The 18086-nt window shown below is 40.9% G+C and overlaps 1 protein-coding gene across 1 annotated transcript; it reads right to left on the bottom strand.

The window, feature by feature from the left end:
* Window positions 1-11837: 11837 nt before the first annotated feature.
* Window positions 11838-17570, bottom strand: LOC143220975 (head-specific guanylate cyclase-like; the record flags this gene model as incomplete). The annotated part of the gene is made up of 8 exons (XM_076446521.1): window positions 11838-12039; window positions 12334-12488; window positions 13133-13276; window positions 13395-13561; window positions 13650-13788; window positions 14185-14364; window positions 14940-15318; window positions 17193-17570. Coding segments are annotated over 8 exons (1744 nt in total), but the record flags the coding sequence as incomplete, so codon positions are not given.
* Window positions 17571-18086: the final 516 nt, after the last annotated feature.

The raw sequence follows: 18086 nt of genomic DNA, 5'->3' as shown, positions 1-18086 counted from the left end.
ATTCGCGAAGCCGGTTAGCTGCATCCTGTGCGCCCAAGAATGCCAGGAATCCTGCGGTCGACGAGTGTCGCCGCTGATTCCTTCTTTTTAAGAATGGTACTTGTAACGTGGACACGACAGCGAACGTCTCGGACGAATTTTTCTCGTATATACTATGCGAAACACATGGGAATTTCTGGAGATATTTCTATTTTTATTTTTCAGATGGACAGTTTTTATATGCTTTGTCGTTTATTCCTTCAACGAGAATATTTTAATATGACTTTTAATCAAAAGGAAACAGAGCTATTGTGCTGTTCGCTATATAAGAGATTTTTGGAAATAGTTCATAATTTTTGTTATAAGTTGAATTTTTTATCTCTATATAATTTGGGTAACCAGAAAAGTTTTATATGTATATTTATATTCTACCAGTAAGTCCAGTTTCTAAATTAACACGCTAAGAATATATCATGTTATTATACTATTTAAAAAGAGAAAGGTAGGTACTTTAACTTGATTCTAAATTGATTCTGATTCAAGTTTAATAAAAAAAAAAAAGAAAATCAGGAGCATACTTAATCTAGAAATCAATACTTTTTAAATATTTTGGAGAAAACGATATTGGTTGCATGAAGAACAAATTAATTGTGGTACCACCTTATTCATAACCGTGGATATATATAAATTTTTTTATAGGAATATATGAAAAAAAGGATTTATATAGAATAATTCTCCGATTATTTTAGCCTGTGTATTTTTTACGAACACGAGTAAATTGAATCGGAATTTAGCGATACAATATTATTATAGAAAAAGAATGTTTAAGATGCCTAATACTCAAAGCGAAGCTTTTTCAAACCAAGAGTTTGAATGCACTTAAGCAGAAAGGGTGCATTATCTCTGAAGTAGTGAGTGGAATTTAATCAATGAAACATTTCCGGTATCTCTTTAAGGAATCATTAATTTCATTAGAGGAGCTACACGTAGTAGCTCTGAGGAAAATCAGAAAGTGTCTTGAAGACGGTATAGAAAATATAGCAGTAACTAGACTAACTTGACTAACCGAATTCTTAAAAAATTGTTTAAAATGCAAGACGAGGAAAATCTGAGCGCATAATTCTGTTTAACAAAGTTCCAATTTGCCACCTCGTATTAACTTAATTCCGACTTCAAAAAGAAATGAGAGAAAGAAAAAAGACTTCGTAATTATTTTGACATTCAAATATCAGATTGGCCAGAAAACAACGGGAAACGATAATATGGATAAAAATAAACATAATATATTGAACGAGATATTAATCGCTGGTCTACTATAGGTTACATTTAATAAAATAGAAATAGGGTTTTACGCTGAAAAATAAAATACCACCATCCACTGAAAAAACCCGACACTGCCTACTCTCTAAGCCAATATTTACAAACAAAATAAATTTCGAGTACGAGTAAAAATTGTCGACTACCGTGATGTCAGCAGAAACATAAATAACGCGGTAAAATAAAAATGTTGCTCCAAAAGGTACCATTAAATAACCATTTTTCAGCGAAAGACGTTTACACGGTAAAAACGTAGAAACAACGCGGAGAATCGACAAAAGAAAGCATGATTTATCTCGACGCATAACCTGTGCTGCGCGTGGAGCACGTTTTGAAAGGCGACGTTAGAGCGTGTAAGTTTGAAAGGACCCTACACAATCGGGCTATTTCGTAGCGGTTAGGGAACGACCGTCTAGGATCGGCACCGTTTTCTGGTTGGCCGACCTGCCCCCGAATACCTGCCAACTACAGATCGACGCTGCGAACTTTGAACGACGGAGGTTGGCCGGGAAAGAATCAGTGGAACTTCACGCTGCACGGGTTTTAAGTACGACAGAGAAGGCGAAAGCATTGTGCATGATGCGACGGGGGACGATGATCGTTCTTGTCGTTGCTCACCGAAGTTCAGGCAACAAGAGACCCGAGAGAAGAGAGATCAACGTTCAAGTTCCTCGTGCAGAGGTGGTTCGTGTTCCCGAGGCAAGATTCCATTCCGAGTGAGTCCAGGTTACTCGAAGAAAAGAGCATGTTCGACTGTCCCGTCTGCCTCGTGTGCCACGGAGAGGGGGGTTAGTAAGGTAAGAGATCGACTACTCTTATTCGCGTGCATCCCAAGAAGGTCATAGCCGGACGCGCACACAAATGAGAACCGCGCGGAGAAAGAGAAGGACCGTGCGGCCCGACCGGGGGAGAAAAAAAAAAATATCAACACTTACTGCCGTACAAGGTGGTCGTCTGCCCGTCCGGACGCTCCAATCCGTCAAACGTAGTCGCCGCCAGTAACCTTGCTCCTTTTTCTTCCTTTTGACTGGTCGAGAGAGACGCCGCAGCTGCGCCACACACAGATATACAGCGGCCGAAACACGAAACTTTGCAGAACGGTTTTACGGCACTCCCGCTCAAATTCTTTTTTCCCTCCGTTTTCACCGCGACGCGTGCATCGCGTATTCTCGGTATAGCCACGACAGAGGCTCGGAACGATCACACTTCGGAGATTATCAACACTCACTGATGACGCCGCACGAAGGAACACGATGCTTCCGTGTACAGGTTGACAGAGAAAAATCACGTGGTAACGCGTTCGACGTGTCGAGAGAGGAAAACCGAAGGGGAGCAGCACTGGCGGTATATTTATTCACGTTGGATCCCGCGAAATCGATATCGAACACGAACTGACGCGTGCGTCTGAATTGTCACATGACGCTGCACAGGAAAAGCAAAACTGTCGGTCGCAGCACTAACGCGCGAGGAAATCCTGTACGGGCCCGGTGAGACACACGCTACGCGACGCACGTACAACTTTCGCGCGCTGCAGACTCCGGCAGACTGAGTGTCGAGAAAGTCTTGAGGCTAGCGTACGCGATTGCTGCGCTCCTGGCGGCCGATACCTCACCTATAGCGTCACGCGTCTTTGGCCGGTCTCTCTGTGCTCCGATTCCTTAGAAACTCCAGTCTACGTTCCTCCTACGGCTCGTGCACATGTTAAATCAAATCCCTCTTGGCCCACCGATGCAGAAAATGCCATCCGGAAATAACAATCTCGATTTTCGTAAACATAACAAGAACACCGATCCTGAAGCTACGTTGCGCATTTCATGCCGCACGGTCACGTTGAATGGTAAAAATCCTCCTCTCGAATTTATCTGCTGCTCCAATCTATCGCTGACCAGAAACATTTACGGAACGAAATTCGTCCGAGGTAACAAATTTTCGACGCTTCGTAGACTCCACAGAGTAGGTACGGATAATTTTGGAGCAGGCGTTCAACGTAGTTTCGATATAACTCGATTTATAAATTATACCCAGTTCTTACGTAACACGAAGAACTCGTACGTACTCGCATATTTATGAACTGTCAATTTTTTACGGAATCCTTAGCGCATTGCAATTTTTCTATCTTTGCTCTCTTTTTATTCGATGTTTCCAAATTTTTATTAAATGCCAAAAATTAAAATGTAATATTTCATTTTTAAATTAAATATCGAATAAAAGAAATAACAATGAGGTATTAAAAAAAATCGTACTATGTAGAATAACGATCGTATATTTACAATGGAAATTACAATTTTAATTTTGGCATTTAATAGAAATATAATTCGTGAAAACGTAGAAAGTTATTAATACCGAATTAAAATTCAACTTATTAAAAAAATTTCTAGATAAATTGTATTTCCCAAAAATTCGTGTTTAAAACGTAATTCTACTTTCCGTTGATAACATAAACCTGGAATAACGCGATTTCCGCTATATACCGCAACGTTTTAATGGCACTAACATCTGCGTCGAACGAGTGTCACCTGTTATTTATTTAATTCTCGCGATAGGCAAACTGTCTGGTTACGACTCCGACTCGGCGTCATCGAATTTCCAGTCCGGTTTGTTTACGGCTGCCACCTTACTTCCATGAAGAAATTCTCAGACCCTCTCGTCAAACAGCGTTGACATTCACACGGCGGCGCGCGGGTCACGGTAAACAATCGCTTTCTGCCATTGAATACGTAGACCGTAGACGCGTGTACGCATTTGGCGAGCACGTGGCGGCGCGTTATCTCGGAACCGAGTCGAATTCTACACGCGGCGCGATGCACGCGCGGTCGGCTATATTTTTCCATTGTGCCGGTGCAAACACGTTCGATGAGTGTAATTTAAATCCGATGGTTCTGTTGTTAACTTCAGAGGATCCATCGATCAAACCGCGCTCCTGGTCCTATTCACTCGTTTCCCGGCGTTTCTTTCGCTTCACGCGCGAGGACACGTCGCGCATCAATGGCCACGAATTAATATACATCAACCGTACATACGCCGCTCAGCATTACCGCCCCACACACAATCGTAGTCGTAACGCTACTTTCATAATCGGTTAATTGTACTTATCGCCGCTCGAGCCCGCGTCTATTCTTCTCTGGGCGTAAAAATTTCATCGGCTCGATCACGGGGCCGTATATAAACGCTCGAAAGACAATGGCCATTGTCGGACAGAAATAATTGGTGGAAACGAAAAGATCGCTCGAATTTGTTTGTAACGCCAGTTCACCAGTCTACGATGGATATACACTTAACGACTGATCCACGGTCAATCTACGTTCCCGGCAACTCGTGCGCCGTCCCGCAGAGGGCGTGGCAGTAGCAGAACGAATTTTTCCTCCCGCGTACCTACCGGTATATACACCATTTATTAGAAGCAATTGAATAAATTACGTTTCATTCGCTGCGCACCCTCGTCCGTGTGTTTCGTGCGTCGTCTCTTGGCCTCTTCTCTGTGATATCTTTCTACAATAATATCCCGCGTAGGATAGTTTTTAACGCGTTCCCTTCGTTCTCTTCGCGCACGCCAACGGATTAGCGGAATTAGCCTCAATTGCGACTTCGCGCATCCGCGACAAGTGCCGGCTAACGTTTCGTTCTTCCGTTCGCTTGCAAACGCTATTCCCGCCGAATCTATATCACCCGAAATTTCGTACGATATACGTGATATATGTTTGTACAAGTAGCTATTACGGGCTCGGTGTTGCGCGTTTGGAAATTCGGTTATGGCCGCCAATTAGGAAGACGGGGGAAATTTTTCGGCCGGTAATATCGACGATCTTTACGTATACGGTGTACGCGGGAAGGAGGAATTCGGTTTGCTACCCACACGCGACTAGACATCGGGTATTCGCTAAATATTTAATATTCGGTTCGTTTCCAAAAGCTGCCGGCAGTCATTGCAGTTTAATCGAATGAACGGATCGATCAGCGAGGATCGGTTGAATGAAACTGCACCAAGAATGCACACGTATCTCTGTTCCGTGCATTCGCGTTATGAGAATACGTATGGGAGAACAGGTGCAAGTCGGAAATCGCAGCGTGCGAAATATTCCATCGGAGGCACTCCATTAAGATGTTCTAATTGATAACGAAGACGCTTCCATTTTATTACCTGTTGTCCTGATTTATATAATTCTTCTCCTACTCTCTTTTCTCTTTTTTTCGGGAAAAATTGATATCGGAATAGCGGTGCTGTGGAGACATTTATTTACATTTGTGAACAAGGATTAATATATATATATTTCTGAGTACGGTTGGGTACTATGCCTATAAATAAATCTATATACTTTATCGAGCATTGCGGTAGTTTAATATTTATAGAAATTCGTAGAAATATTTCATTTGTCTAAATTAATAGGAATTCATTAAAGATATAGTATGAAATTGATAAAAAATTCAGTATCTTACAGCGTTCAATTATGGCATGGTATGGTATGAATTAATCGTATATGTTATTGAGTGTTTTTAAAGTAATCGAGTAAAATATTAATCTTCCCTTCTCTTATACTTTCGCCTCGCTTCGGGTATTCTTTTTAGCATACTCGTTTGATTCTGTTTACCAGGATTTGAGTAAAGGGAGAGAGAACACGATGCAGGTGCGAAAATAAATTACCAAGTGTTTCTTAATGAAACTTTCGTAGTAGACAGTGCTGCGGTAATTTTTCAAGCCTGTCTCATACTTGTCCTGTTCTCCGTGAAAAGGGGATGACCTGGGACTGAAACGCGAAGAGTGAGAAACATTTATATTCTCCGGAAAAAAATACGGGCAAAATTAGTACTTGCTAATAAAATCAACCGTAATTGAGACAAAACAACCGATGTTATTAAACGAAATACAACGCTTCATTTGTCCGTTTAATTACCAATTATTTAACCTTATACAAATGTCACAGAGATATTATAATTTCGTCATGGTTATTACAAAAATTTTATCCCGCCTATATCCAGTAAAAAAGCGAGAAAGTAATTGACGGAATTTTCCAACCACTTTACACTCTTTAGATTGTTACGTTTGCGACGCGTTGCTATGCATAAAACAGCTTCTCCCATTTTGCAAGGTGATTAGTTAATTTTGAAGTATGAAAAATACGCAAAGTATCCGGCAAGTATTTTTTCCCTAGCAGTTGGTAAACTTTCATTACTTCAATTAAACACTGTGTCCATCCAAGTTTCCACTCATTACCACGCGTTTGTAAGTATAGAACTCCGCGATGCACCAACTTTTCGCCGTTTTCCATTCTTTTGTTCATACACTTCGTACTTTATTCACCAACACTTTCATGAATGGCACCTGTCTTGGAAAATTTTTCATCGAATTATACCATATACGTATAATTAATTTTTGTGAAATTTAAAAAAAAGTAATAATTATTATAAGCGTAGAAAACTCCCTAGTTTATCATACCATACAAACGCTGCTTTAAAATCATTCGTAACATTGACTTGAAGTAAATTTGTTAATAATTACTTGAAAATTATCAGCGATTTGGGTAATTCTACTGAATTTTAACTCTCCAGAGTAATAATCTCGATTTCTTAATTTCACTCAAGACCAGTGTCAGTTTAGTTGGAGCTGTTACAAACTATTACGAGAATGTAATTAAGCGAAGAATGCGGATAATGCCATGTATATTAAACTTAGGATAGTTGAAATATCCCACCAGCGGCGTTTAACCACGTGAGTATCTTATTAAAATATTTACCCGCTTGCGGAAAAACGAATCCCGCTGCTTAGTTATTAGCTGTTTACTCGCCCCTTCGTTCTTTCTCTTTCCTTTCCATTTTATTACCGCGTTTTCGTCGTGACGAATTTAACGTGGAAACGCGTAAAATCACTGTTGATTTAAGGAAACGTTACTCACTGGAATGACTTTTAGCCGCATGGAATATCGCGCGAGATACATACTTCCATTAGCGACGATTACGTTCCATTCGGCAGATATTTCCGCGAGTTTTCGCGTTTCCTTCGCGATTGGACGAATCCCCGGGCAGTGGCCGCGATTCCAATTAATGCCGGGCCCGGAAATTTTGAAATTTCGTGCCCAGATGCGTTGCCTAATTAATAGTCTGACATACGCGTCCAACGATTCTCGAAATGCACAGAAGTGCTCGCTAATCGATTACTTCGGTGCATTAGCGCACAGCGAGCAATCTATTGCAAGGAGCTCGCTGGCCCACCAACAATGCATTCATTGAAATGGAATAATGCACATTTCGAGTGTAAAGCAGAGATACTGTGAAACCCGGGAGCGGAATATATTTACCGAATTCGAATTATTACGAGTCAGGTAGCGGAAGAAAGAAATTATCGCTGGCTCACGGTCCTCCTCAACGAACCCTCGCTCGAAGAAGCTTAATCTCCGTTTAGTACCATGAACCCGCCGATTAAACGTAAGATAGACATCGTAATCTCGAATCTGTAATCGTGTCTCTTTTCCCAGCTTAACCGGGTGTTCCTTGACCGACGTGTGCGAGAATTTCATTAAAATTTACGTAGAGGTAATGATACCCGAAATTTTGGAAAATGCGATACATGTACTAAACGGATCACTGTTATGACTAAATTATAATTTGCATAAGCGACAATATGCGTTATAATTTCTATGAATGTCGCTGCATCGCTGATTTAAAATGGCTGAGAGACACTGCGTTAAACCTTAGATCTGGTCAGAAAGTCATTATATTGACTCGAAATCAAATTACATCGTTATTCTCTAAATATATAGGAATTTGTATATTTTCTGTTTGACACGCGTGACGTGTACACATATATATAGTTTTCCAAGAACGAAGCCTGAAAATGACGTCAGTCTTTACGATCAGTGTTTACAGATTTTCTATACACACTGGTCAACGATAAAAGGTATCAAGAACTGAGTATTCGGTTTCCACTGAACTGATTAGCTCTGCCATAATCCGTATCTCCAATGGATATACCGAGAACGTCGTATATCTTACTATTTATACTGCATATTTCGAAACATATGTGTCGCATTTGACAGTGTGTGTCGGTGATAAAACGGCCTGCAAAATATTTCCATTGTGCGCTCGAAACGATTGTCACAGCGCGAAGCCTGAAGAAGGAGATTGCCCAAATTGCCTTCTCGATCATCGTAATCCGAGTAATTTTCCATTCAACGGCCGCCATAGTGTCTAACTATAGCGTTTACCGACCTTCAGCTGCTTTTTTTTCTATAAATGTTCATCAATACGACCGTTCGACCATGTCCCCACCATCATTTTCTACCATTAGCTGTAATTCCGTTCTGCCATACTCTAAGCAATGGGACGTTGCTGAACGATCACGATGTTCAACATGGCGGACAAGCTGAGACGTTCTCTTTCATCCTCGTCTAACCTGTCACGTTCCTCTCTCTCTTTCTCTCTCCTTCTCTCTATACGTGTACTTCTCATTGCACGTCATCTAAGTTATTATTCCCCTATGCCTACTCCCGCACACTTCTCCCTTCCACACCCTATTTCCGGCTCGTTTCTTGTATTTTGATATCAGGCTCTGCCTGTCCTATTCCGCGGGCTGCTTCGTTAGTTTCACAGGCGTTTGATTACGCGGCGTAGCCGCAAGGCCCAATGTTTAATTTCTTTCTCTTTGCACGGCCGCGGGTCTCGTTGCGATGAATGGCAGCATAAGAAATAGTAAAGGTACGTTTACACAGGCCGGGCATGCGAAAAAGCACGCGACCAGATACACCAGCGAGAACAGTGCCGCTTCTTTTGTGCCTCCTTTCTCGCCGGCTTTTTAGTTTTACGCTATTCCGCCGGTTTCTTTTGTGGCTACCGGTAAAATAACGCCAGACTCCGCGCAAATCTCAACGCGGATCCTTCTGCCAACCGGCGACTTCCTGTGCCGCGAAAATTATTATATCCCGCGATTTCCTAATTTTCCGAGTCCTGGCAATTCGCGAAAGTTTCCTTTCACCCCTCCTCGTCGATTTTATTCGTTACGGAAAAGTAGGGTCTCGAAGATTTTCCGTTACAAAGTCGATCACATATTTTGGAAATATTACTGCAATTTTTTTTTTGGAATTAGAAAGAAAAATTTAATTTCGAAAACACGATTTTAAATATTATCTATTAATCGATACGGTTCTTCAGAATTTCCAGGGAACGCATCTCGAATTATCTGGGTATCTCAAATATGCAAAGTCCCGAATACGTTTATTCCGAAACTGGTTTCAAATAAACTTTTCGAACTTCAAGATTTCGAAGTTTTTAAACGACGTGATATCTTTCTTCCAATTTCGGAACTTCGTGGCGGATTACGGGATTTCGTAACGAGTTACGAAATTGGAGAATTTTGTAACAAGAGTCAGGGAAACGTTTCGGACAGCGTGTCCACCGTGTGTATAGTTAATAGCGGCTCCTGTAACACTGGAACTCGTTGCGACGTTTCGCGTTAGAAGTTCAATACTGCATTCGTAACACGTGAGTTGAATAAAAGAGAGAAAAAGCGACTACTTCGTTACGGTGTGATTACGTCGGCACTTTGTTCGAAACTTCCGCAACGTGTACCGATTGAAATGAAAATTGAATTTTCAGCGAATTATAAAAAAAAAAAAAAAGGAAGCAGAAAATATCCCCTGAGGCATTATTTTGGGGTATTACACGTTATTACCTTGTTACATATTCATCGTTCATTTTATTCCCGATTTCCTGCTACCTGCATTTAAATTCTTAACGCGATTAATCGTGCCTCGCGTATTCGAACGTTCGATACACCAATGATCATCCACGGATCGCGATTACTCTCGGAAATGAAAGATACACTCGGTTCGTGACGTATCCTGAGAAAGCAAATTCAGATGGGAAACAAAATGGAGAAACTGCTGCTGCTCGATACAAGCGCAATTATTTGCTGGACCAATTTCGTATTGACTTTCGAATTAAATTAATACGTGAAAGTAAACGCAATGCTCGACGAAGTGTAAACACGGCACGTTAAATACCCTTCCATGGAAGAATATTTATCCGTGGTACATGGAACGCAATTAAAATATACCTCATCGATGAAATTCTTTGTCGAAGAACGAGCCACAAAAGAAAAAAAGAATTTCGTCGATGGATAAAAAATCTTGGTGGAGTTGAAAAAATATCTGTAAGTGAAAAATTTGAAATTCCGCCCGAAAAAAGAATTATAGCATGTCGCGTCTTTTTAATCTCGGCATGGATAAATATGGCCGCTATGCTCGTCTTCCTTTTCCTTCTTGCGATTTTTTTTCCTGCCACAATGGGATTCACGCGAATGAAACGGCAGTGTCACGACTAAACGACAGAAATCGAGGGAAACTTCGTGATGGCGGAGGAGGAAAGCGGAACGTAACGTTTCACGGTAAATAAGTAATGTCGCGACGAAGGTGCACCGATGGAGCTTCATTTCAGGCGGTTGGAAAGAAGAAAAAGCCGGACAGCGTAACGATAACCGGCTGCTCCGGCAAAGAATACAAATAGTTCTATTATTCGCAGGAACAAAGACCGTTGTGTTGCTTGGGAATCTGGAACAGGCTTTATCAAAAATAAAAGCAACCGGCCGGCTTCAAAGAGACGGAGGTAAGTAAGGAACAGAAGAAAAGAATAGCGGCTGTATCGACTCGCGGTAAGTATCGCGAGATATCGATGCCACGAGATATGGAATGAGATTTTTCCTGGTAAGCGAACCGGACACGAGGTACCGTTGCAGTCGTCAAAATTGCGAAATTCGTCGAATTTCAAATGCCCCCTTTCACCATCTCGAACATTGACAATGGACATGTAAATTAGGAACGTTTACGTCATAACAGATACGCATAATTAAAACAGGAACAAGAAACAAATTACTCGAAAAATGTAAAAACCCTATATAGGGTTGAATACAATTTTTGATAAATTATAATTACAAAAAAAAAAGGAAAGAACGAATTTAAAATATTTTCAGAACTACAAACAGTTAATACGAAAAGAAGATTAATATAATTCTTTGCAACTTATAATTAAGAAGAAGTGAAGACAGAATTTCAAATATATTCAATTTAATAAACGACTAATACGAAATGTAAGGTAATATAATTCCCAACAATTAAAATATTTTTAAAAGATTAAATAACTAATACGACACAAGCAGAAACTTACCACAGACAACACGAAATACTGTAATTTTTAATGCGCTGTGATAAAGGATTTAAAATATTATCTTAAAAATATTAAAAATCGATGAAGCATCGTGGATCGTCGACGGTGAATAAATTACACGTGCGTGGAGATTTATCGTACAGTTTTATTTGCTCATATGGTCATAAGTATATAATAATTGTAACCTAAAACTCTGCGTATAAATATTATCGAGCCAGGAGTCGGCTGTTTAGGCTGGTTAAAGTCAGCGTCGTTACACGTTGCTCGCGAGCTTACTCGAAACGATCGTTTGCCGAGGAAGTGTTGTTATTACGGACAGAGTAGTATTGGTACAGCGACATTCACGAACGACGCATATTCGTTGGGATGGTTTTTATTATTCAGGTATGTATCTACACGCTGCTCCCGAGCCCGTGCTCCCTAATCGCGCTCTGAATATGCAAATCCAACGGGAGTGCCGAGTCCACGTGCTTGTGCTTGTAGCCGTTTAGGAAGTAAGACGTCCCCTCTATATTAGCCGGGAACTCTTTCGGCAGGAACTCTTTCTGCCGTGGTTCCAGGTCGAATCCTGATACGGGATATTTCAATAAGCTGCTATAAACAGACGACGATGTGAGTCAAATTTGAAAACGAGATTCGCTGCAAGAATATCAATACTACAGCGAGTCAATGTTCCTTTCCCTGCTGTTAACACGGGACAATAGAAACGGTACTCGTGGATCTTTTATTAGATGGGCCGAAAATACAGGAGATTATGAGAAAGAAGGAAGAAAATGCATTTGAGTTAAAATTCTGAGGTCGAGTCTTCGTTTACGAGACGAGAATTTGATGCAACACGGACTCGCTGTATTATCGGATGTTCGTGTATAGTATGTGAGAGTCACTTACACATGTGTCGTTGGACTAACGTGTATACGAAGAGGTTCGCTGAGGGATTCGAATTTATTGGCTAAGGTGACGTTGTGCCCAAAGAGACAATACCTTGGCATTTTCTTGCCAACTACCCCTGCTAGTACCATTCCAGTGTGAATGCCAATACGCATCTAAAAATAAAGAATTATTAATATTTAGGTCTACTGCAATTCACATTCGTATCAAATTCTAACTTACACGTACAATTTATATTAGCGTGAATAGAGTCACTGGTTATTGTGTTATGTTGAAATAACTATTTCACAAATAACCGGAGCAGAAATTACGGTGTCACATTGACGATTCGAAATAATTTTATATTCGTGTTAGAAACATAAATGTTAGGGCTGAAAATATTGGAATTGCGGCGAGACATAATTGGGTGATAAGTGAATCGGTAGTGCGATATTTAATAACGCCGAGGTGAATTCATATAAAGAGACAAATTATGAACTGCAATAAGTCGCGGTCTTGGGATCGCATTGAATCCGCGAGGTGTAACCTACTTTAAAAGTTAATGCAGTCGCATTCAGCGTACTTATCATCCTTTCTGTTATCGCGGGTAAGGAATAGTTTTAAATGGGAAAAGTTTTAATAGTCTTACTGATAGGAATAATAAACAATTGAATATCATTTCCTCAGAGCGTGCGTATAATAAGTTGGACCATTTTTGCTACCTCTTGAATTATTTAATTAAGCTTATTTCGTGAAATTTTTGGAATAACTTTTCGACGGAGATATTATTTCATCGATATATATAAAAATATTTTCTTACCCTTATCGGTTTGCCCTTGTGAGTCAAATGATGCGAACATGCTTGTATCATTTTTAGAGCCATCCAAGCTATTTGTTGTGCATGTATGAACGTGTTACGATGGAGGCCACATGCAACGCAATAGGCATCTCCAATTGTCTCCACCTGAAATATCGATTTTGACCAATAAGAAAATCCATAGCATATTTCGTGCAATAATTTCAACGTTTCGTAATTTTAATTATAATCTAATACTCTATTTCCCAAGATTTATTATCCGTACCTTGTAAACGTCTAACTGACCGCAAAACGAGTCAAATTGTTCGTAAAGATTTTGAAGCATGTTGATAACCATCATCGGCGTGGCGGTAGAACAAATTTCCGTGAAACCCACGATATCGCTGAAAAGCATTGTCACCTCTGGATAAGTTTTCGCCTCGATCGTTTCTCCTGAAGCAGGGAAATTTCAAAATGGAATAAAATAGTGCGAAACGAAAATTTGAGTAATTTCGAAAAAGGAATGCGTTCGATTATTTACCCAGCCACAATCGTTTTGCTATATCTGGAGGGAATATGAGATGAAGCAAGCTGACGTTCTTTTCTCTTTCGGCAGATACAGCAAGATTCGCCTCTTCTATGGAGCTTTTCAGCTTATCCATCCGTCTCCTTAGACCATCCTGAGTCAAAGAGAATTATTTGTACGTTCCAATTCTCTTTCGTAAAGATGAAACATATTTTTAAACGAAAAGAAATTCAGAGGAGTGATTTGTGATTCATCGTATCGCAACGATTGCAGCGCGCGACTTTATCAACGCCGAGCGTCTCGGTGTGCCGCAATGGACGGTGGCGTCATCTAGAATGCAATGACCGTACGCTGCTGCCATCTGTCGCAGAGAGTCAGGACCCTTTCGATCAAACGCGTTCTTTAAATATACACGCGACACCAACGCGATTCCGCTAATTAAAAATCTCAACTTGGGAAATATTTTGAAATTTCTTTTTACGAACATGTAATACTACCGCTCGTATAAATTCCATACATACAAATATAACGGATCAAATTTTTATTTTACCTGTGCCCTGGCCTGTTCCCCCACCAAGATCACGTCTCTCGTGGCGTCGTGTAGTGGAATATCGGATATAAAAAGTCCTCGGCCGGTTAGTCCTTCCAGGCCGTTCAGGAATGGTGAGCTCACGAATAGGATGGAATCCGATTCAGGACAATGCACCATTTGACCCTTCATCTCTAACCCCTACAATTATTCACATCCGATTAGCAGAAAAATTTTGAGAGCTCCGATACACATGTGGCGCTGGGACATTGCGGTCGGGGTTTTAAAAATTTCTATAACCTAACATATATTAATACAATTACCTGAATTGAGTTAAATGTTCTTTAAGGTTTTCATCAATCAATTGAACCGGTCATTTGGAAGGTGGTGTAAGTCCATTTGCAACCCGTAAATATACATTCTTTTAGTTAAGTTAGTAAAACCATCGTCAGTTTGAAATAATCAACCTATATTTTTTAACCGACAAATATGCTAACTCTTGACTCTTTCGAATAAAGTACACCACTCTCAAAATAAGCTCTTCAATTATTGAATTTATCTCGCGATGTTACTCGTTAGGGTTCTACTTCTTCCTCGTTAAACGGTAATTCAATCGCGGTGTGTTTAGCGTTAGACACACAAATTCTCAGAGACGGTTCGATTCTCGCCGAGGTCTCGGTGCATCGACAAAGGAACAGAAAAACGCGTTGTATGTCGCGCGAAAGCGTAGGGATAAGCGTTGCTTATTTCCATACGAATAACGTATTCATGTATACCTCCGCGGGATATTTATCGACGCCCTGAGGTCTTTGGAGGGTGAGGACAAAAGGTGTGTTCGCGCGCTTCAGTATCTCGTGAAAGGTCAGAGTGACGCCGCGTGGCCGTGTAAAAGCGAAGTACGTCGATATTTCTCTGCCCAATCGGTTCAGATGATGCCCGAAAATCCTCATGAATCCGACCCCCAGCTGCACCAGCTCTAATTGCCGGTCGACCACGAAGTGCCATGGGAAGGCTTTGCAGAAGCTCGCCACCCCCATGCTGAGGTCCGTGGCCTCGGTTGACAGTGGACGGAACAGGGATGTGACTGTGTCGAGATTATCATCGATCTCCTGATCGACCAGGTGCTCGCTATAGCGCTCCGGCGTGATGTGATACCTGCGAAACAGTTCGTTCAACGTTATCATTAAATACGCGGAGAAAAATTTTTAGCGAGAAAAACAGGGTGAAAATCGTGTTTCGCGTTCGGTCATGAAACGCAGGATTTCGAGTTTTTAATATTTTACGCATCGTTCGAGCAATCGTTTTAGTTACACGTATCTGTATTTTTTGGAAACGCTATAATTTTATTTAATTTATCTTTCGAACGAGCATCAGACTTCATTAGATCTAGATTCATATATTTCTCAGATATTCCATTTCGAATCTCGAAAAATTCGAAGTTTAGATTCTCGCTTGGAGATTTCAGATTTCGAATCTCAAATTATTGTCTTCTTAATCCGGTATCCATATTCAAAATTGGATTAATCTGTATCGGACTTTACACTTAAGATTCTGCGTTTCAGACTTGGAATTGTAGATTCCGGATTCCTCGTTTCGAATCGTGGAAGATTACATGGAGATAATCAACTTGACTCTAATTCCTTTCTCATTTCCCGGGACTGAAATTCCCTTTTCAATTTTCTCCATTCAGCGAAAAGATTTGCCAGTAAGCGGGCCCAATTAAACGTAGCTCTGTTTAATTACTGAATTCCTATCAAAGCGACGGTTTAAACGATAATCTTGGATTAAAAAGAGGTAAGACCGGATTCACGGTTTAACGAGTTCCTTCTCGCTGGACGAATGTGTAATGAAGTTCTTGAAATCGGGAAGCCGTCCGTGTGTTCCCGGTTTAAATGTCTGCAAACATCGGCGATCAATATTTGTCCACTTCATAGTGGCGCGATTCCTAGGACTCTTTCGGCATCCGTGTAAATTGAACGATACGATGTCAACACGTACACCATTCCGCTGATCGAACGTGCAAATACTAAATATTGTTCTTTTCAACGCGGCACAGGGCTACATCGATGCGTATTATTCAATTTCAAGTGTTCCACCGATCAATATATCGCAAGTGGCTGTGCACGAACCAGATTTCGAATACGAGTCCGCTGTTTCGATCCGAAATGGCATATCGAGCAGGGATGAAAAGTAATTAAACCGCTTTTCCACGTTAAATTTCTCTCCCTCTGCACGAGTTCGTATATACCAAGGAACTTTATTAATATTTTCATATTAAAACACACGACTGGTTTCATTAGCGTAGCTTGTAACGCGGAAAAGCTAATAGACAGATAACCTTTCTTACGTCCAAGTCTTTTCCACCGTTCCCTCCTTTCATTTTTAACAGAATCCAAATAGAAAATTAGCAGCAAGTGAAGGAACGGGTGATGAAAGTTTCAAATATTCGAAACTTAGTAACGTGAACCTAAAATAAAGAGAAAGATATCTCGCCAGGATGCTGTTAACGTTTTTCTTTCAAAGAATAAAGGCTAGAGAAATGTTCATTCTTGTATCCAAGTTTCTTCGATCTGCTTCTCGTTTAATGCTTCTCTAAATCTAAATGGAAAATTAGAGACACTTCATCGAGACACTTATATTATAATTTTAATTTCTATTTAAATTGTAATTATTATAACAATAATTATGGACATTGACAAACTACGTAAACTCCCGTCTAACTTTTGAAATGAGAATATTCTAACGTTTTTAATTTCCACGTTATACTTCATTTTAATAAAAAATCCTGCGTTTCTAGGGAAACTTGTATTTTTCAAAACTGAGGGCGATGGAACAATTTTCATTACGGATTCTTGTCCAGAAAAGTGATATTTACATCGATCGCGTAATGAATATTTCAGATTAGAGGGAACATACAAATTTGTTCCAACTTCGCCACTTGTGTGGAGCTAAGAGCAAAACGAAACTAACGGTCGGGAAATTTGTAAAACCCAAAACAAGTTAGCCGAATTGGTGGGAAAGTGACTCACCTAAAAAATTTCGTGTTGTAGGGATCAGACAGAACGTAAACGTTGGCATCGTCGTTGTAGAACTGTCTGGCAATGCCCTTGAGGCTGCCCACCATCAGATAGGCGACAGACGGGCGGTCAGTGGTGAAATGGAGCTCGATCGCTTCCGGCGTGGCGATGCACACGAACTCAGCTTCCGCCTCGGAGCCGGACTGATGCTGAACCACGTCGTTCACGCCGTCGAGAGTGGTGAGGAAGGCCGTGAGATCGTTCCCGAGGCAACGGAACGCTCGTTCCAGCTGACCCACGCAAGGCGTGCAGATCAGCTCCTGGCCGAGCTGATCGAAGAACGCGTTCGCGTTTATGTCTGAAAAGTCATTCGCCGAATTAACCTGGGCCCTCGTTCACCAGCCGCGACGGTCCCGGCGATCGTGACCTTTCCCAACTCTAGCCGAGAGAAGCGGAAGCGCTTGTTCCAGTCGCTCGAACGCTGACCTAGGTGCTTTACATTTGAACAGGTTCGTTGCTATGTGGGTCAGCAGTGACCCACGGTTCCACACTTGCTGTTAGGTGTTCCTTCGATCGATCACGGAACCAGACGGGAGTAATTGCTACTTTTCAGGGGCCAGGGCTGCCGAGTGTTCTGATTGCTTTAGTTGGCTAGCTGGCTGCTCGGGCTAGCAGCGTTTTCGACTAATTCGATTTCCATTAGACGAGAAATTTTTTCACCTAGCCCATGCATCTGGAATTTTACTCTCCTTCTAATTCGATATTCAGAATTAATCGAATGTTAGGATTCAGGTAGTGGTTTTGGACGTTAATTGAAATTAGGATTTCTCGAATAAAAAAATGCAAACGCTTCATTTTTTATACCTCGTCACTCTAGAAAAATGTCTCCTTATGAAAATTGATTGA

This window comes from Lasioglossum baleicum, unplaced genomic scaffold, assembly GCF_051020765.1.
Source record: "Lasioglossum baleicum unplaced genomic scaffold, iyLasBale1 scaffold1777, whole genome shotgun sequence".
In the NCBI taxonomy this organism is placed as follows: Eukaryota; Metazoa; Arthropoda; class Insecta; order Hymenoptera; family Halictidae; genus Lasioglossum; species Lasioglossum baleicum.
This window is presented reverse-complemented; position numbering and strand designations above follow the sequence as displayed.